A 22,213-nucleotide genomic window follows, 5' to 3' on the forward strand; every position below is an offset into this window, starting at 1 on the left:
CTATAGCTTAGACACTGCTGTCTCTGCTGGTATTAGACTGTACAGTTCTAATGCATGGATCCTGGGTTTCTGATACTGGAAGTTATACCGAAATTATTTCCCAAAAGGCATATTGCATAATAACAGATACAGCTTGGATGTAATCAATCTCCATTATTATTGCAATATGCATATACTGTGGGAAGGAATTTCAGTCAAAATGACTTCCAGAGGACAAATCCAGGATTCATGTTTTGCAACGGCACCCTTAAAGTAATTCCACAGTCCACACACACAAAATCTTGTATAATTTAGTGTTTTGTATTTTATTCACCATAGTGTTTCATTCCTTGCATGTATACACATAACACAGGTCCTCGGATTAACTACTCATAAGTAAAATTTATTATAATTTCTTGCAGCATATTTTTTTCAGGATACATGCTCAATTTTGACAAGGTTGTGTTCAACAACAAACTTGGGTACAATTCTGGTTTACCCTGCGCACCCTGTATTCCTATATGGTGCAAATCTGTTTACCCTGTTTTAGGGTTAGGTAAGGGTTAAGGTTATACTTGTGCGCTGGGTATAATACAGAGATGCCAACCCTCCCTATTTTAGATGGAGGCTCCCTATTTTTGGAAACATTTTTGTCCATTTTGACACCCAAATTTGGCAACCTTCCTGTTTCTGCCAAGTTACGTGCCATTGAAGTTGTATGTAATTTTAAAAACGTCCCTATTTTTTGTTTGATCCTCCCTATTTTCTGGATGTTAATGTTGGCATCTCTGGATACCAGAATTATTCCCAAACTCATAATAGACAGATATTTTTCATTTTGAAAAACTGGACATTTTCCAACATTGAAAGATAATTGGATCATCTTGTACAGATATTCCTATATAATCTCTGGACATGATATGAATCAATTTCTTGCAGCAGATATGTAGAACAATCTATACTACAATATCTATACAGTACACAAAATATTAATCAAACTTACAGTAAAGTCATTCCAAAACAATGTCATTCATTACCATTATTATAATGACCTATGATAGGTCCTCTGCGGCAGAGGGTTAACTCTGTATTATATCATCGCTCTTCTGGCAAAACCTTGTAACTCCAATAGTTGCTACAGGTGTTTTAAAAATATGTCAAATATAGTATATCGTATAGTACATTATTTAACACATAGCAGCTATTGGAGTTTATAGGTATACTTTATTCCAATCAAATAAAAAAGCAGGAATTGAATTTCTGTTACTGTAGGGTGATGTTTTGGCAGTTCAGAGCAGTTTTACGATTTCTTGTATGTGCCATTTCAAACTGCTAGTTATACATAAAAGCCTAGTATCCCGGCCTAGTATTTGGCATAGAAAATATTTTGCATCCAATGGAACTTGCATTAAGCTTTTAACTTTGAAAACATTGTAAAAAATTTAAGAATTTATCATGTTAATATCTAAAAAGTTGTTTTGCAACATGGCAAAAGTTAAAAGAAAGGCATGATGCCTATATTGTTGAATTGCATTGTTTGGCTAGAACCAATTTATGATTGTTTTGATCAAATAATCATATCGAGCCTTCGTTCGATAAATGCCATCAGTACCATCTAAAGGTTTTTATGTCTAGATGAATATTGTTCAGATGTGAAACACATTTTTTAGCATAAATTTTATTTGTCTTGCAGATATTTTTTTTAATTATCTTCCTGTTCCCACGAAGTGAGCATTTAGTTGCAAGTTGGTGGTTTTGAAACCTTCCAATTGTTGAATTCCTGTTCTTTGTTTGAAGACACCTGTATCGTCAGTTGTATGTCCTTTGTGAATGGAGGGCATAATATGCTTTACTCTGCTTTCAATTCTGTCCCCTTAAGGACATACCACTGCCAATACAGAAAGAACATCAGATCAACAGTTGGAACATCTGGAAACACCAGTTTATGACTTTACGCCCATGTCATGGTAGCAGATCACAATTAAATGATGAATTGTAACTTATCAACTACTGGTAAATACATGTACACATTGATTTCAAAAGACAGAAATTTACCTTTAGATGCGATGTCGTACAAATCACAAAGGCTCGGAATATGAAGAAAATTGATCAAACGTATTACACACAGAAAAAGTGTTAAAACAAGAAACAATCATTAACCAATTATTACAATGTAGCTTTCTTTTTTGATTTCAAGAAGTAATATTTCAAAAATCCAAATATTGAATATAAAATCAGTACTGCCCAGGAATGTTCTTGTTAAAGATTAAGGTTGACCATCAACCAAGCCAAGTAGATATCTCCCAAGTTCAAACAGAATAACCAAAGAACAGAAAAATGCTAATTATAGAACCATATTCCTAAAATTCCCCATGATATACTATGTACGTGACCATTATACATAATATCTAGATACATGTAGATGTAGATCTATATAAGTGGCATTTTTAAAAGAAAATTAGCACCTCTTAATTTCCCTAAGTTTGAGGTATAATAAACACAAATACTATTAACATAATGATAACAACAATTCTCTTCGTATCACAATAAAGAAAATTATGAGGAAAATGATTATGGTACATTTTCCCATTGTACATTATTACAGATAATGAAAATACACATAAAGGATACAGTTTAAAGAGTTACTCAGATTTTGTCTTTTCAGAATTGGTTGCAATATTTGTAAATTTATCAGAATATGTTTTTTGTTAAAAAACCAAACAAACAAAAACAGGGCAGCACAAGCACATCTTTTTGCATTATATTCTAGTATAGTTAATTTTTTTTCAAAGTACTTTTTCTTTGTGGTGTGCATCATTGCATTTTGCATGCTGTCACACAATTATAATACTACATGTAAAACCATAGGCTTACATACATGTCTATACACAAATATTTTTCAATATTTCAGTAGTGCATTAGCACATTTCTATAATGTATAATGCAAAGTATTGCATAGCCCAGAAGTAGAACTTCTCTGTAATGTATGATCCTTATTACATCACTTTTGCATAAAATATCTGAATATCTCTTTAAACATGCTTCAGCACCAATTCATCACACTTAGGGACACTGTCATACATAATGCTTCTGGTCCAGATTGATTACATTAATAAAAAAAAATGGGCTATTCCAACTGAGAGCCACACACACACCGCCTATGGAATGATCTTATTCGCCCTCAAGGGGTGAGTTGCATATTCAGGTAGGGTAAACCCATTCTAAATTCACACTCCCTGTTGTGGGTTTATGCCAAGTTTTTTAATTCATTGTTTGCAGTTCTTGTAAAGTTGTACATCATGTGTTGTATCACTAGGACAATTTTGCAATCTAACTTTGACCCACTCCATCCTCAAACACAAAACCAAATTCCAGGCCCAAATCATCCAAATTTATTTTCAGCCCATTTTTACCTCGGGGAGTCTCTGACCAAACTGAAGGTTTGAAGCAAATTATTGTGAATTTCTCATACTTAATATAGCTCTGAAATTGGTCTATGCAGGGGGCTATGCCAGTTGAAATCCATACACCCCCTATGGAAGACATACTAAATCTTATACACAGGGAGTGTAGATTTTAAATGGAGTCACCCATTCTGGTAACCCCATTTGAAATGGTATGCATAATGTACCCTGCATAATAACTACATGTATAATCATGATAATGTACTTCAATCTGGTTGTCGTAGGCTCGAACAAAAACATACAGACAGTCCCAACAATACTGAATAATATAAATAGCCATATACAAAAATAAATAAAAATGTATGTAAAATCAGCTGAAAGTTTCTTTGTTAAAATGCAGCTTAGTTTTGTTCTTCTGTCTGGCATTGCACAGTCGATGGACTTTCTGGGAAAGTTTGCGAGGTCCACAGACAAAAACACCAATATCAGATCTGGAAAACAAAATTTAGAACAAGAAACATTATTTTTATATCTTATACTTGTATTATTTATCTAAAGCCCAGAAGCTTATGGAAAGAAAAATGTTACATCTTTCACTGTGTGACAATTGAGATGCATCAAAATAAACAAATAACTTGAGTCAGACATTTATTGTAGAGAAGATTATTTATAGAAATGAAATGGAGATGGGCAGCACATCTGTCAAGACAACAGATGGACCAACAGACTTACCCAGGCGCGTAGCAAACGGGGGGACAGGGTGGACAAAGTCAATGGGCCCCGAGGTAGGCATGTTCATAAAATTTTGAAATTTAATAAATTCATCTAAAATTGCTTTCATTAAAAAGAGAATCATTTAACGTAAAAAATGAGGGGTCAATCATGTATGTAGGCCTATAATTGGCAATGTTATGAGGAAAAGTATGCTCGCCTGAATGTCCCAAAATGGGCCAAATTGTGTGTCCCAGCATTATCAATGGCTTCCTATGTCATAACATGTGTGTATGTACTTTATGGCTAAATTTTTGAGCACGAAGGGCCATTTTACAAAACGTTCGCAAATGTTTCATGAAATGTGGCTTTCATTACTTGATAGTATCAAATATTATTCAAATTCAGATTTTTTTTAAATCATGCTACATTGGAGTTTTGAGGGTCAAAATCCAAATTTTCTTCATTTTCCTATTGGATTACACAGTTAAGACAGGATCTTGGTGCACAAGTAAGCTTAATAAAGCCCGCCCTCACATGTTCAAAATGTGATCATGTCTACCCGAGGGTTCAGGGGCCCCAGGCAAAAGAGAAAATGAAATAAGTGATGATTAAGGATATGCTAAAAGCAGGGCCGAATTTACGCGGGCCATGCCAAAATTTGGAGGCCCCAAACTCACCGTGAGGAAGGTGTGTATGTGCACTCAAGAGGCCAAGTTTGGTTTACAAATTGTGGGTCTACTATAATAAGATCGACAGTGGTGGCAGAAGCATTGCAAATAGAGGGAGATAAGCATAATTATTTTGTTCCGATCTTACTAGGACATTTGCGCGCGAAATAATTTCAGACCATTTTAGCCCAAAATGAAGGTGAATTTTACTATGTGATGGGCTAGTATGATATATAAAATTTTGAGTGCTTCGCGCATATATGCGCGAAGCACTCAAAATTGTGTAATTTTGCCATATTTTGATCCAAAACATGCTGTTGTTGGGCTAAGAAGAACATGCACATGGCAATTGAGGGGAAGGGCTCTGGCCCAATGGAAAATCCGGCCATGCTAAAAGGGCCCCGCACTGTTTCTTGTCCATGGGCCCCCGGGGCTCTTGCTACGCCCCTGGACTTAACAGAATCAGAATGGCAACCAAGGACTGGAAAAAGGACAAGAAGACAGAAGAGGAGATGGAGAGATGACATCACCACCTGCATGAAAACAACAACTTGGGCAAGAGCAGCAGAAGACAGATGGAAAATGATGGAGGAGGGCTTCACTCAGCAGTGGGTGAAATATCCTGATGGGTGAGACTGATAATATTTTAAAATTTCTGGAAAAGAAATTGATTTTAATTTGTTTTCACAAATTATGTTAATTTTCATTATCAGATATGTGCCCTTTTAATTTTTAGCCAAACAAATCAGCTAAAATGAAAGAAAACAAGGATTTCAGCACCCAAGGTTGTATTACAAATTTCAGATTTTTTCATAAATACCGGTAATAGAACTATTTCCATTTTTTGCAGGGTATTTTTGAACAATCCTGTAGAAATATGTCTTGGAGGGTGTGTGGGGGGACAGCGGGCATCCTTCTCATAATACATGGTACGGCTGGTAATGGAAAGGGTATCTGCAGGGCTGTCAACTTTTTGGAATTGCTTGGCGTGAGACAGGCGTACCGGGATTTTCCGACTCCACATGTTCATTTTGTACCATGATTATTGGAGCCACGGCGCTCGAGAATGTGAACAGCGGGGGGGGGTAGGAGCAACAAATTATTCATGACAATGCGTGAGATTTTACTCATTTTCCAACTTTTTGCGTGAGATTTACTACCTAGGCGTGAGATTATACTACCTTGCCGTGAGAAAGTGACCCAATGCGTGAGACTCACGGCCAATGCGTGAGAGTTGACAGCCCTGGTATCTGTCATAATATATTTTATGTTTGGCTGTGGAAAGAGATACTTTCATGATACATAGTACATGTGGCAATAAAAAGAGTACCTACTGGTATCTACTTACCCAGAATTACATAGAGTAACCTCATCAAGAAGTTCTTTAAAGTTTGGTCTTCCTTGTTCTATACGACTAAACACAGGTTGCTGAAGTACTGGGGGAGGCCACTCTTCTCCTGATTTAGACGGCTTTGATAGATATAGTCGTACTACTAAGAAGTCTGGACGGTTGGAATCCCACAGCTGTATCAAGAGAGAGTAAGTCATTTCTTAGAAGTTAGAACAAATGGTATATACATCATACACAGTTATCAAGATTATCGCATCTAGTCAGATTTCGGTTTTCTCCAGTTTGGTTTGCCGTTGTCAAATAACATGATACACTTTTGATGTTTAGTCCTAGCAAACACAAAACGTTTTCGAAAATATTTATGAGGGTTTACCATTAAACGTTTTTATGTCAGGTTATATAAGGGGCATACAATGTTTTGAATTTTTTAAGACATTCAAAAACAGTTTTGAAAACTTGATGCAAAACATTCTAATATAATGTTATTTATGTGTTAACAAAATGATTTTGAACAAAATATTTGCAAAAATATGTATTTTACAATATAACATTTTAACAACATTTGAAAATGTTGTAGTGTTTTTCCCATCAACACAGTGTAAAAAATGTTTCCATGATCTTTTATATAATATATGTGACCCAATCTAATCCACTCAGCAATACTCAGGCCAACGTCGTAAATCTTGAAAATTGAGTTACTGACTTACTCAGAATCCCCTGGTCACCTGAATACTTGGTTGTAAAGTTATGAACCTTTTATATGCCCATTTTCTTATGTTTCTTTTTGTGCTATATCTCATTTTCATTATTGCCGACTTTAGCCTGATTGGATCAAATCTGCTCACAGATATTTCTGTTTTTGCTAATATTTTCATTTATCCATTTTTTAAAGTTATTTTATATAGTTTATTACCTTTTTGTGTAGTGTTGATATCAATTCAGCAAACCATATAAAGCATTCCCAATCTCTACAAACCCATATAAAGTATAATCTACGAAGTTTTGATTTTCTGGATTCATCTCTGGAAATTAAAGCAAAAAAATTATTATTTAAACAATTATGTATTCTAGACTTCTAGAGACTTTGAAATCAAAAAAATATTAAATTTAAGATTTCAAATTAGTTGATATGATATTTATGGTATTCACATCAAGTCTCTTCAGAGATATTGTTTCTTCAGTCTTCCTTTGTTCATATAGAACAATCTTTCATAAACCCATGAAAACAGCTCTTTTCAGAGCCACCATACCTTAGGTATTGTCATTCTACTTTTATCAAACTAATATAATTACAGATGAATTCTGAGCTACCTTTGATCTTGTAGATCTACCATTAAACAATGAAAACAGCTCTTTTCAGAGCCACCATTTTTTGGGGCAATGTCATTCTTTACTCAATATATTAGTCTTAGCTGATGATTTCTATTTTGGTGAATGCTGTGATATTTGTCCGATAGCAAACTCATTAAACAAGCTTTTAGCATTAGCACCCTATTAAACAATATAAATGTAACATTCTCAAAGTATTCATACTTACAACAAAGCTTGAAGTACAGCCGCATATGGTGTTACTCCAACACCGCCAGCAATACACACACTGGTACGATACCGAAATACATCCTCACTTGGACTGCCATATGGACCATCCACATAAAACCTTTGTAAAAATGGGAAAAATGATAGAAAATTATGAAATTTTTTATATTTTTACTACCTCCACCATCGTCGTCATAATTTATCACCATTATTGTCATCATCTCATCTGACTCCTCATTACTATCATCATGATCACATTATCATTGTCGTCTCATCGTTATCGTCTCATCATCATCATCACTATCATTATCATCATCTTATCATTACTATCATCATGATCACATTATCATCAATATCATCATCACCATCATCATTATCATCATCATCATCATCATCATTATCATCTCATTATTACTATCATCATGATCACATTATCATCTTATCAGCATCATTATCATCATCACCATCATTATTATCATCATCATCATCATCTCATCATTGCTATCATCATCATTATTCATATAATTGCTATCATCATGATCACATCATATCATCGTCTCATCACCATCATCAGCTCATCATAATCTGCCATTATAATCATCAAAAACAACATCATCATTTGATCACCACCATCAACATCTTCACCATTTTGATCATAACCACCATCAACAACATCATCAGCAGCATCACTCCTCACCACCATCTCGCATTCCTTTACCTTGGTAATTCAAGTGTTTCTTGAAAGTCTTTTACTTTGGAATCTTTCATTGTACCGCTGGATTTTAAAAGATCTTCTTGCAGTGCCACTGAATGGAAATATAAGAATTGCATTTTTGTGGTTAGATAAGATTATGAAAACATTTAAACATATTTTGAGTGACAATTGTATACTTCACTGCTAACTGTCGTAGATATTGTTTGTTATCTAAATACAGAAATGTTTTTAAAACGTTATAAACGGGTTATAAACATAATTTGGTTTATAATAACCATTTGATCCCGAACAATTCTAGAAACACTGCATCTTCAAGAAACACCACCAGTGTTGCTGGATCAAGTCATTACTCATGACTAGGAAACCAGACAAATAGGTTTCGAAACGTCGAGTCTCCATAAAATGTGAGTACTTTTGTACATGGATATGTTTTAAGAGAACTTTAGCTACAAATTGAACATTGCTATCCAAATGAACCTCTTCCATAATGTTTTAATAACGTTTAAATGTTGGGTTATTATATAGAGCTCATGAAAACGCTTATACAAAAAAACACTTCATTTTTTTGCAAACAATTTTGTTTTTTCAAATATGTTTTCTGAAGTTATTAAAACGTTTTATACCCTAAATAACCCCATGCACTTATTAACGTTTTCTGCATAAAGTTTGGTGTTTGCTGGGTCTTTTGTCATTTGTATACTTTACATAATTAAGGTGATTAGTTAAACACGAACAAGGTGTATATTTATGTTTTTACAAAATGAACATGTTTGCTGACCGATTGACTCTCGCATGGAGTGTTTCGTTGGCCAGTATTTCATTAAAGTCAAAGTAAACTTGACCAATAATATTTACCTGTCCAGTCCCCTCTGACCCGTATATGAAGTTTGAAAGTAGGTTTACTTTTTGTTGGACACTGTCAGAAACAGAAACAAATAATCATATTAGAAACACATTTAAAATGCCACTGTTATCATGTCTTCCTAAAGCAAGATGGTCGTCTTTTTAAGGTGTTTTAAATGACCACACTTGTACTGTGATTACGTTACCATTGTCTTAGATAAAGTGTTCATTTTCACTTAACAACTTCAGTTCCCCTTGAGATTTTCCATGTCATTGAAGTGAAAACATACACAATAAACTCATAATTTTGGCAAGGGGTATATACAGGCCCCTGACCAATGTTGCATAACTCTAAGCAGTCATATAGTTTCTTGGAAGTGACTTTCACCTGAGACATTTTGTTGGCACATGTTGACAGTCTATATGGGGTATGCCAAATCACTATACTAGTGAGTTATTGGCTGAAAAAGCCAGAGAAATGTTGCATATTCTTTAAGGCACACAACCTATTTTTCCCCAGCATGCTTATAATCCTGATTGATGTAAGCGAGAATGCTAAAACATCACGGTGACGTGAGGGGTCTTGCACCCGCGCCGCGCCCTTGTTGGCCACGCCCTAATTTTTAAAATGTTAAGCCTTTTTGCCCATTTGTGTCAAATTTTGCTCCCCCCCTTCAAAGCTGCCTTGCCCCACCCTGCTCGTCACTGCTACGCCACTGTGTGTAAAACATGGAAAATGAAAATGATAATCTACAAAAACTGTCTGCAACTCACCGATGTTATGGTAAACGGATGCCATTCCAGTTGTGAAATGTGCGGACATTGAAGAAGAACATACTAAGAAAAGAGAAATAATGTGAACAAGTAAGCAATCATTGTGAAAAATATAATATGTATAGGTGATTATGAGAGAAAAATTGATACCGACATACTTTAATTTGGACCTTAATGTAGGGGAAAGTGGGGTAATGCCGGACTGTGGGGAATCCCGGACACGTCGATTGCAGCTAAACGGAGAAGGGTGGCACTATTATACCACCTTAGGGTATTAGCTACCTCAAGGTGTACCTCACATGTACTACTACCAGCGCTTTGGGTCTCGTCTTTCTTTGTGAAAATTACGAAAAAACAGAAATTGTCATTTTTGACTTTTTATCTGAACAGTGATTTATTAGCTGGGTGACAGTTAAAGCGACAAGGGACACAGATTAAGTATGGCTGAAAATTATGTTTGATACTTGATTGTGAGCTGGATGTATGAATTCTGGTATCTTAAAAATGGATTAGTAGAACAAGCACTGAAAAAATAAATCGAGACCATGAGGGGTAATCCCGGACACACATGCGTCTCTATACAGATGGGGTAATGCCGGACACTTGTTATTTCGAAAATATAGACAACAACAACAGCCCCCATAGTTGCATGCTTGAGGTAACAGAAGTACTTAATACATTCAGGCGATTATCATCCTACTCCACTTTCCCTCTTAGCAACAATCATGTGTCCGGGATTACCCCGTGTCCGGCATTACCACCTCATTTTTTTCCATTTTGTTTTTTAATTATAACTTATTAACTATAGATGTTGAGTTATTAAAAACTGGTTACTAGTTAGAACATTACTCCTACTTTGCATTGATATGATTTTCACTGATGAACTTTATTTAATCTTGTACCTGTGTAGCCTTAACGAAAGGTGCCCGGGATTACCCCACTTTCCCCTACTAGGTCTATCATATAAAATAGGTTTGGTCAATTTTTAGCAGTATTGTTACCGCAATTCTCAAGATGTATTATCTGGTTTCTTGAATGGTATACGCCTTATCATCACGATTCACGGGGCATAAAGACTAAGCATCTCAAATGTCATTTGAAGGAGGTTAAAATTTTAATTTATGTCCTAGTAATAGTATACACTTTTAGAAAAAAAAGGGTTCTAAATAAAATCTAAAATGGTTCTTGAGTTGTCCTGTATGAAAGAACAGAAAAGGGTTTTGTAAAGGCTAGAAAGTACCATTTTAGACCTGAAAATGCCCAATGGTTCTGGAAAGGCCGATGAACCATTTTGGGGTTTATAACTCGAATTAAAAAGGGTTCTTGGTTGTCCTATATGTTGAACCTCAACCTTAAAAGTTTCTACCAAGAACAGAAAAGGGTTCTGTAAATGCTAGAGCCATTTTAGACCTGAAAATACACAATGTTTCTGGAAAAGGCTAGAAAGAACAATTTTGGGGTTCTTTAAATTTTACGCCCAATCGCTTACAAATTTCTTAATTCAAGGAGTTACCTGTCCTGGTTTGGCACTGAAATCATCCTGCATTAGTTCAAGTTCTATGACGTCACAAGGATGCATACGAATACTGATGACGTCAACCGGTTGTCGACTTCGAATGGCGCGCCATAATCGCTCGATGAGGTACAGGCATGCCGGGATCAAAATAAAACACCACGTCTGATGAAATGAAAAGAGAATTTTAATTTAGAACAAGATCTAGTTGTATATCGGGGCTGGGGGTGTGCCACGCAGACTTACGGATGCTGACTTGATGCTCTAAATTACCTACTTTTTGCTGTTTTGCAATGACCCATTTTTTAGTAGGCCTATACCAATTTGTCTCAAAAATACCCAAATTTGCCCAAATTGGGTGCTGTTAAGGACACTTGCCAAAATGAGGTATACGGGTACTTCACCCATGCCCTATTGCCTTTGATATGTTATTAGGCCTTTAGGCCTACATTTATGTATATACTTGAACAAGAAAGGAAGGAAACACTCAATGTAATGGCGCAAATTTTCGAAGTTTAAAACGGTCTTTAGAATCATCGTGATCAAGTGATGCGAACTCAGCGAGAATGAAATTAAGCATATTTTCTATACCTTTTTAGGGCGCATGTCTAATATTGAGACTGAGCCCAAAAAATCTGGGCCAACACCCCACTCCCCTCCGCGCAAAAAATAAAATAAACTAATGGTGGATGATCATATACTTCTTCCTAGTCACTTTGTCAAAGGTATACAAGTTCAGAGTTGCAAATTTGGTAGTCCAATTGGGTGAATTTTTAATATTTCCCCGCGAGAACGTTCCCTGTCCCAAACCAATTGGGTGACTTTCAACATTCATGGCTCATCCCGATGGTTTCCTGTCTCGTATAACCAGTGGTGGTTAAAAGAAAAAATTGGGTGACTTTTTGTGCGGCGCGATTGAAGCGCTAAAAATGTTGGCTAATGTTTCCTTTCCTCGTGTCAAAATACATTTCACGTTTCCCTGGTGAAGAATGTTGCTAAAATCTGAGTTTAAAATAATGTAGTTGGAAATGATTCTGCTAAAATATGAGCAAATTTCCTGTAAAATATGTGCCAATGTAATGGATCTTGGCGCGAGCCTGCATGGTTTCCTGACAAGAGGCGGATATTTACAACTTTACTTCAAGGGTTCTGTCTCCAATGGTTAGGACTAGGATCGGAAGACTTTACAGTTATCCATTATAAATTTCCACTCGGATATATAAATTTATCGCGAAAATCATGTAAATTCATTCAAAACTTTCTAAAATTGCGATAACTGTGAGTCTACTGTGTAATTGGTTCCTGGAAACTGTATCCCATCAAATTATAGGCTTATAATTTTTTTTAATTTATAAATAACGGCGTTACTTTATGTCAACTTCCAGATCAACTTCTGGTCAATTTCTGTCATGCATTACAATGCATTACATACAGTAACAAATATGTTTCATGATATTTTCGTTGAGTGGTAAATTCTGTCTATAATAATAATTTGAGGTATACAGTTGAGACGGGTGTCATGGTGACCAAACATAACATAAGTATAATGTCCCAGTGGTTTATGTGGCTTAGCTTGGCTTCTCCGCTTCTGTAATAAATATTTACTTCGTGTGGGTTGGCCTACACCCCGTCATCAGTCTGAACCACCACTAGTCCGAATTTTAAGCCTAACGCTATACTCTAAAACCTAACCCTATACCTAACCCTAAAGCGGACTGACGGTGTTTCGGACAGGGAGCCGGGAGACCCCTTCACACTATAGAAATAAAGGTTCTAGGCAGAACCTTTTTATGTCATCTCAGGAGGTTCTTTGATTTAAAGGAGTATTTCGTGATCCTAGCATCCTCTATTTATGTCATTTTTCATTAGATATCCACGAAAAAAACCTATTCCCAAAATTTCAGTTGATTCCGATTTTGCGTTCGCGAGTTATGCATGATTGTGTGTATTACACTGCTCCATATAGACAATGCGTTGTTATTTCGTTCTGGTGCACCAGAACGAAATTCAAATTTCACGATATCTTTGCTAAACGAATTAATCTGCATATTTTGTACATAAACATTATGTAGCCAGAGGTTTCCAGTGATATAAAAATCTCAACTTTTTTTGAGAAAAGTGGGGGAATCACGAAATGCCCTTTTAAGTGTTCTCCAAAGAACCGAAAACGGTTCTGTATCACATTTTTGGGCCATTTTCAATGGTTTTGGAACCATTTTTGGTTCTCTAGAGAACCTCTCTCTAAGCGGGGTTCTCGTAAGAAGACAACTTTAGAACCTTTATTTCTTAGAGTGTTCATGTACTGATGAACATCCTACATCAACAATTAAGGTGGTTATAATAATTATTCTAATTTGATTTCGGCGCTCATCGTTCACTTATTGAACGTATACCGTAAAGATTCGCCTAACGGCGCACCTGGGTTCCTCTGCCTTGGGGTAGGCCTATATTTCATCTGCAAATAGAGAGCTCCCTCCTCTGAATCCCAACAAGAATTAAGGTTCCATATGCACTTATTTGCTGGTGGGAATTTTACGGGAGGGCACTTTTAGGTTGTCCACTTATGTCAAGTGACCCAATAGCGCCATTAGGCGAATCTTTACGGTATGCCTATAGGCCTGGGTGAAATAAAATGTTCAATAATAATACCTCCGATTGATGAGATCTGAATACTGGTTTCTCTATACAAACAGTAGTCTCGTTAACAACAACGTCATCTGGTTCACTATCAATCATGTTCATTTCGGGTTCTGGTTGTAGTCCGCGATATTCCCTCATTAGAAGATAGGTCTCTGGTTCGGGTTCCGCCATTGGTTCTGGTATGGTAATGCAACCAGGACTGTGCACAGCCACATTGCATTGTTCTTTTAACACACCACTTCAAATTCATGGAAAAGAATAAAGTCAGTAAAATGAAATTATTGTCATTGTCTTTGATTATCATTGTACACAAAGGATATTTTGCAAACGTGCACCGGTATTTTTTATTTTATCTGTTTCGACAGGATTTAGCATCGATTTCTAATGGAAAATGAATTCAGACAGTAACCTATTACTCGTCTGAAAAAAAAACTTCGCCCACTACTAAGTTATAGTGAGACGAAAAAAAAAAGGTTCGCCTCACTGATGAATAACAAAAATCCCCACTCAAAAGGCCTAAAGGTATACATTAAAATTGAAAAAAAAATCGTAAAACAAACAAAAAATGCCGCAAAAAAAGGCAGCGAAAAAACAAATTCCGCCTGATCCAAACTCCCATGCCCCCCCCCCCCCACCGAAACAAACGGTGCGTCCCTTAGAATGTCATAATAAAGACGTTATAGGCGAGGACGAAGTATATAAGCCTACATTTTCAAAGGAATAACCTAACCCATGCAGCAAACACAAAAACGTTTCACAGAAAACGTTTAAATATCAGTTTATATAAAGGATATAAAACGTTTTAATAACATTCAGAAAATATTTTTGACAACTTGATGCAAAACATTGTAACATTGTTGACAAAAATGTTTGCAAACATATATTTTGCAATAACATTACTTTGTAATGTTTTATTTCATATAAAATGTTTTAAATATATTCTCATGATCTTCATATAACCCGATATTTAAATATTATTAAAACGCGTGTATAACATGTTTATAACGTTTTATAATCATTTTGTGTTTACTTAGAAGCAACCTACCGGTATATCAGCAACTTACCCTAGCGAATGGCTAACCAAGAGTGCATAGAACAGGAAAAACAATTGGTGTGAGTATCTGAATAACTCGTGCCGTGACGTCCTGTTTGGGTGAAAAACAAAAACATGTTTAAGGGATAAGCAACGTTACACCTGAATAATTCGTACTTTGACGGGAATACCGGTATAAACTCCAATAGTAAATTCATCCTGTGAAAATCAAATTCTGCGGCCTAATTATTTCTAAAAGTATACCGGGTATCTTATTTGTACCAGTTTGGTTGCAAAATGTCATAAAAGCGTGTTAATATGCTTTGGCAACTTTGTTGTCTAATTCTTTATAATACGTATCAAAACTTCGTGGGCCTATGACAATCTGGAATAGATGTTCACAAGCATATCCTGAACTTACCTAACAGCTCTACAAGAAGTGAGTACTATTGCTGTTAAAGTTACCACCATCACACACCCTGTTACACCTGGTACTGAAAGGGACAAAATATAGCAAAATTATTTATAAATATTTCTTAAGAGTGATTTCTTAATGCACTAATCGCTGTCTACTGTGCCCAATGCATAACATATAAACCAATTAGCAACAAACATGGACTTGCAGTTACGAAGCGCACACCATATACATGTACATACAACAATAAGCCATCGCAGCCATGATCAGCTTCCCAAATTCTCGTACGGGTACATGTAATTGAGACAATATGCAGTTTCGTGTTCAGAGCAAATTCAAGTTAGCCCAATTACCGTCAAAACTCGATAGTTATAGCATATGTGCTTACTATCGAGTGCTTTTAAAACATGCAAACATGAAGAGCCCCATCCACAAAAGTGTAAAGGGGTTTGAGCAAGTCATCGATACATAGGCCTATAGTTATATACGAACAAGTAAACCTGTAAATGTGTGTCTCAACCCCATTAGCTCAGTTGGTAAAGCGCCGGACTTTGGTGCAATTTTATGTTTTCAAAAGCGCTCGATAGTAAGCACATATGCTAACTATCGAGTTTTTACGGTATTTCACGAGAGCAAGCGCAGCTACAGGGACTGCGCCGAGGCTCGAACTCGCAGTGATCTAACTTGACTGATTGGTTCCGTTCCAAAGTACAATCAATCTTTTCTTTGCATTTTTGAAAGCCTTACCTGTTGAAAAGATAATCCAACATGGACTCTGAAAAATAAATAAATAAATAATATTGATTAATTATGCAGAATAATCTTGCTCACGACTCGAGAGGTCTTAATTTTCTCACTATGAAACAATTTCATGACTTTTAATTTCATAACCCGACATTTAAATGTTATTAAAACGTTTTGACCAAAACGCGTTTATAACGTTTTAATATTTTTTTTGCTGGATATTATGCACAACTAGCATGACTAGACAGGGTGTTTTTAAACGATATTTGAAGTTCGAACAATCAAGTGGTTTTTTTTTTGTGTGTTAAAGTCATAAATGAACGGTTTTAGGTCACCCCTAGATTCAAGGTAACTTGCAGGAAATACCAGAGTTCGATTATTTGTACATGTAACCATATTTCTTATTTGCCTCATTTATATTTGCGATCACTGAAGATATTATTTACTTTATACGGTCCATGGTCCACCAAAAATCAACATAACACTGTACTATTCTTCATATTCACATGAATGAACGACAAGAGACCCATATTCAGGATGGGAAAAATTAACGCGTTCGCTCGTTTAATGTCAATTTTACCACTCTCTATAATTATTAATGTATACTTCTTTTATAAATATTAAACACATAATATTTTTGTCTTATGAAGTTATAATAGGACGTGGATAAAGCAACCATAACAGGAAACACAATGAGCTGGAGACTATAGGAATACAATAATTAATTGTGGCCACTTTTCGCAGCCTGTCTGCAATTATATTAATTTTTCTCCGAAATCAAAATATCAAAACATTTTATTTATTTGTTATTTGTTGGTCTTTCATCATTGGTCTGCAAGCAATCGTATAATATTAATGTCTAAATGCGACCGATAAACATGCGGCATGCATGGAATACAATAATTAATTGTGGCCACTTTTCGCAGCCTGTCTGCAATTATTACTTATTTTTTATTTTTTCTCCGAAATCAAAATATCAAAACATTTTATTTATTTGTTATTTGTAGGTCTTTCATCATTGGTCTGCAAGCAATCGTATAATATTAATGTCTAAATGCGACCGATAGGCCTATACATGCAGCTGTCACACTCATTCATTTTAATGATGGGGGTAAAGTGGGGGGGGGGCGTGAAGCCACGTTACCCAATCAAAATTATGTATTCTGGCATCAAGTAAGACTGACTGATGAACGGTCACATTTTTCTATAGCCTAAATGTATGACTGATAATAAAGGGCTCGCAGCTCTCTTTGGCGACCATCCTGTGACTTATTCATATCTATATCATGTCTGTTTCTGTGTTTTCATTTGGTTATCTATCTTAAAATAAAATCTCACTGACAAATATAATCAGCACAAATCCGTCTCTTACCTGACCACGGTACTGCGCTACATTGACGTCTGGAAACTCGCTGTTGTACTGACGTGAAAAGTTAAAAGCGTTGAAGAAATGGGCAACACAGTGAATAGCTGCGTGAATAAAAAGAAACAAATTAAATTTTGAAATTTTAAACAAATACATGATGATAGAAAATATATCTTCAAATTCCTGACTCTGTGAAGACTCAGTGAGATGTCTGTCTATATCAGATCTGAAAACAGTGGAGATAAAAACTCCCACACAAAAATCACTATGCAGGATGATTGATCATTGGTAAAAGGAAGAAACTCTTCAAATGGCGAATCGTTAATCCCTGTCGCCAATGCGTTTCAATGTTTCTTACATGGGAAACCAGAAAGTATACCCACCAACTTCATTGGTCAAAGAATTGTCGCTTGTTGCTAGCGACTTGAGTATAAATCGAACTGAGAGGACCAAGACAGCTATAAGATGCAATAAGGCTATCGAACACTCTAATTAGATAAAGTTCCCTTTTAAAAGGGAAACTGACATCATTGAGAAGCAGACATGGAATATTGTCTAGCCGTGGGGCCTCTAATTTGCATATTTGCATAATTAATTAGCGTTTACACAAATTAACTCATTGATTATTATATTTTTAATTATTTTTTAATGAAGGAGTGCAGCCCAAGCTTCAAAACTTATCCCTTCTATAGGGGTTAATTTCCTAGAACCCTTTTCTCTTTAGCTTTCCCGTGTAGAACCTAGGAATGCCACGGCCACGCCCACGGCCAAATGCAACATACGAGCCACCTTACAACTATGCATGGGTATAATCTTTTTGATACAGCCTGTATAGGGCAAAACTCTTTATAGCCTATCAGCTCATACCAAATGTATTCCTCTCATCTCACATATATTCAGAAAAAGTAGAGTTTGACCTACCTCCGATATACAGTTCTTCAGTTAAGCAAAAAACAGGTCAAATGTCAAATTTCTATTTTGGTGTACATATTGTGTGAATGTTTTAAATTTAAAAAGCTCTTCATTTGCGTTTTGTTCATATTATACATAAATCAGCAAGCGGAACAATGACTTGTTCATTTTTTTAAAACCTTCTGAATCACTTTGAAAATAAGCTATATCACTTTTCTCTAAATTTGCTCTACTTTTGCAGCAAAACGGATTAATCTTTTAAAATCTAGGGTGTCTCTTTCCGCATTTACTTAATCAAGGTTTCCCGTGAGTATCAGTGTTATTTATACATGACATACAGTCTGACATGCAAGGCATAACATATTTCAATTGATTGTAACATTATTTCTTACTGCCTGCCAACATTTTCAACAATTTTGTTCGAAACGTATAGGCCTATACATTATTTCTAGGGACCGCAATAATTATGTGATGAATTCTCAAAATGATCTGCCAAAAATCGGCCCACGCATTTGCAAGTGCAAAACACAGAGGCTCCTGAAGATTTTACACAGGAGGAGGGCAATAATATGGGGCCTGCTTCGAGGCGCAAAACGCTGAAGGGGTGGGGGTGTCCCCCTCCCGCGCGGAAGCTTTTGAAGTGCATACATTTTTCCAAGAATTACACTATACATTATGAATTATACCCCAAAATGATGAATTTTACCTTAAATTATTGGGGGGCTAGAGTACTTGGGGCCCCCACCAAATTTATTGGGACCCCCCCCCTGCTGGTTCCTGAGCCACTGTAAATTTACGCTGTCAAAATAATCGTCGAGTAATAACAAGGTAAATTGAAGTTGCAAACAAATTAGGAAAATTTGTACAATTTTTTGGAATCTTATCATTTTAAGTCTAAATCTAATTACTGAAACTTACCGGCTGCAATACAGATTAATAAAGCACACAATATATGAATGAACTTGGCGCTGTCGAATAATCGCCGAGTGCTACGATGCATCTGTTTAAAATAAAAGAGAATTAAACAAATTGTTTTATTAAATTGTTTACTGATTAATTGTTATGTTCTATGGGTTTGAGAGCCGACGGGGAATTACTAAATTCACTTAAATATTTAAAGCAAGGATAATGCCAGAAATTGAACAGATCCGTATCAATTAAAGTAGATAACAATAAGGTATTGTAAACTAAAGTCAATTGTTCTTAGGAATGTTGTTGATCATTGCACAGAAACAAAAAACCTTCAAGTGAATGTCCCTTACCATGTAGGCTATACGTGGCGGCAATATATTGATAGTCATGTAAATTATTTGTATATATTTTTGTGTAAAGATCATTAAAACGAAACAAAGACAACACCAATTAAATGACTTTTGAGCTAGAAAATTTAAAATGCTTTGCATTGGTTATTGAAAACTTCGAAAGTATAATCTTGGTTTGGTTTTAAATTATTGATAGGCTTTGAAAAGAAAATACTGGCACACTTGGTGTGGACGTCTTCTTTTTGTCATGTCTGGAGTTCTGAACAGTATTATAATAAAATCTAAAATAACTAAACTTCATTTTGACTGTTGTCAATTAAATCTTCATTGCCCTTTTAAAGGGTATTTCGTGATCCACAGCCTCCCCCACTTTTTACCAAAAAAGTTGAGATTTTTATACCGCTGGAAACCTTTGGTTATATAGGCCTTATGTTTATGTACGCAAATTAATTCGTTCATAAATAGCAAAACTATCGTCAAATTTGTATTTTTATCTGGTGGCTATGGAGCGGTATAGGCCTACACATAATCATAATAACTCGCAAATGCAAAATCGTTGTCAACTGGAATTTTGGGAATAAGCTTTTTTCGTGGATATCTTCTGAAAATGTCATAAAAAGATGATGCTTGCAAATACTCCTTTAAGTCAGCTCTTGTGAGTTATGGCTTTAACGTATAAAATGATAGAAAGAGGGAAAGCATACAAACTGTACGGGAAGCATACAAAAATTCAAATAATAATTGGTCATTGATATATATGTACAGCTAGCCTGTCCTCGGGGGGGGGGGGGCACTTCCATGACAGATATGCATCATGTGCCTCGGGATATACCCCCTTTTTCAAACCGGCTTGTACCCAATGACCCCCTTTTTTGTGTTAAGGTCCTACCTATTACCCAATGACCCCCTTAAAAAAAATTCATGTACTCAATGACCCCCTTTTTCTATTTCCTGCTATACCCAATGACCCCCCTTTTAATTCCCAAATTTAGGTGGTGTGTTCTCCTCCAGAAATAATGAGATTTTTCACATTTCCAAGGTGGCCAAGTTGTTTTTACGCAGTTTGGCACTTATTTATACTTAATGATACTCCTTTGGCAATCCTGTACTCAATGACTCCCATTTTACTTTTTGTTACCCCAATGACCATCCTTTTTTCAAAGTTTCATACCGAATGACCCCATTTTTATTCAGGTTGTGTACTGAATGACCCCATATTTTTGTAATTGTACATTTGACCTGAATGCCCCCTACTTTTAACATGGCCGAGGCACATCCCTGCCATTTCAGATAGGGAGTGCCTCCCCCGGGAGCCTGTATAAAAATAATTGTGCAAGTGGAAAGCGCCATCTTTGGCAATTAGAAAATACTGTTGTGACATGATGCTTACATTAACGTCAAGGGAGCAGTCCTATAGCACAGTAGCGTAGCCAGCGGGGGGGGGGGGGGCGGGGGGGCAGAGTGCCCCCCTGAAAAAAAATGAAAGAAAAAAGGGCCCCTTGGACAAAAAAGGAAAGAGAAAATCAAAGGGCAAAGGAAAAGAAAAAGGGCGCACATTGTGACATTGTAGTCCTTTTCAGCCGGATAATGGGCGAAAATAATGTAAAATACCATTTTTTTCGCGCTGCGCGCGCACATCATCCCAATAAGGCCTTTTTCGGGAAGCTCGAAGACATACAGTCTCTATGTATTGTATGATGCAACGAAATTGTTTTCGAAAAAAAACAAAAAATTTTATTTTGCCCCCCCTGACCAAGAAAGCTGGCTACGCCCCTGCTATAGCAGCATGTCACAACAATATATTCTAATTGCCAAAGAATGCGCTTTTTACTTGCACAATTTGTTTTGAGATAGGCTGTATAATGTGTGTACTTCCTTTACTTTTATACACATAACCAATCGAATTTATAACAAGACATTATCTGGAAACAGAAACATTTCTCTTAATTTTTGGGTACTATGGGTTGTAACAACTGGTCATCAAAATGAACTTGTTACAGCCAAAATTGTATAATTATGTGTAAATAAATAACATTGTTATACTGTCTGCTGCTATTTATAAGAGTTTATTAAAAGGAAAGCACCCCAGGAATTCATACTGATGATCTCATATTGACAGATCAAGTCACTGAGTCAGCATCCGATCAACTGTCTAGAATTATTATACAGTTATTGTATGTCGGATATTTCAACTTGAACACTGTAAAATGTGTGTGTTAACAAGCTTGAGCAATATTATCTCGTAATTGAAAATCGACAATAGGAAATATAAAAGAAATCGAATCATTTTTAAGGGGAGAAGGGTTTGTGGCACCCAGGGCAAAGATATGGCGCCCAAATTCCT

General features: G+C 36.0%; 1 protein-coding gene across 1 annotated transcript in view; it reads right to left on the bottom strand.

Annotated features, from left to right (window-relative positions):
• Positions 1-203: 203 nt before the first annotated feature.
• The window catches only part of LOC140140906 (NADPH oxidase 4-like), a 41,262-nt gene continuing 19,252 nt past the window's right edge, over positions 204-22,213 (bottom strand). The window contains exons 4-17 of the mRNA XM_072162660.1: positions 19,526-19,607; positions 17,702-17,799; positions 16,333-16,360; positions 15,592-15,664; positions 15,202-15,282; positions 14,147-14,375; positions 11,498-11,662; positions 9,985-10,047; positions 9,223-9,283; positions 8,371-8,458; positions 7,654-7,773; positions 7,030-7,138; positions 6,114-6,289; positions 204-3,874 (exon numbers count right to left, since the gene is read on the bottom strand). Of these exons, the coding sequence (XP_072018761.1) occupies positions 3,754-3,874; positions 6,114-6,289; positions 7,030-7,138; positions 7,654-7,773; positions 8,371-8,458; positions 9,223-9,283; positions 9,985-10,047; positions 11,498-11,662; positions 14,147-14,375; positions 15,202-15,282; positions 15,592-15,664; positions 16,333-16,360; positions 17,702-17,799; positions 19,526-19,607 (1,494 nt within the window). The 3' untranslated portion in view covers positions 204-3,753. The remainder of the gene's footprint in view (positions 3,875-6,113; positions 6,290-7,029; positions 7,139-7,653; positions 7,774-8,370; positions 8,459-9,222; positions 9,284-9,984; positions 10,048-11,497; positions 11,663-14,146; positions 14,376-15,201; positions 15,283-15,591; positions 15,665-16,332; positions 16,361-17,701; positions 17,800-19,525; positions 19,608-22,213) is intronic.

The sequence above is a fragment of the Amphiura filiformis genome, chromosome 19, assembly GCF_039555335.1.
Source record: "Amphiura filiformis chromosome 19, Afil_fr2py, whole genome shotgun sequence".
Lineage (NCBI taxonomy): Eukaryota > Metazoa > Echinodermata > Ophiuroidea > Amphilepidida > Amphiuridae > Amphiura > Amphiura filiformis.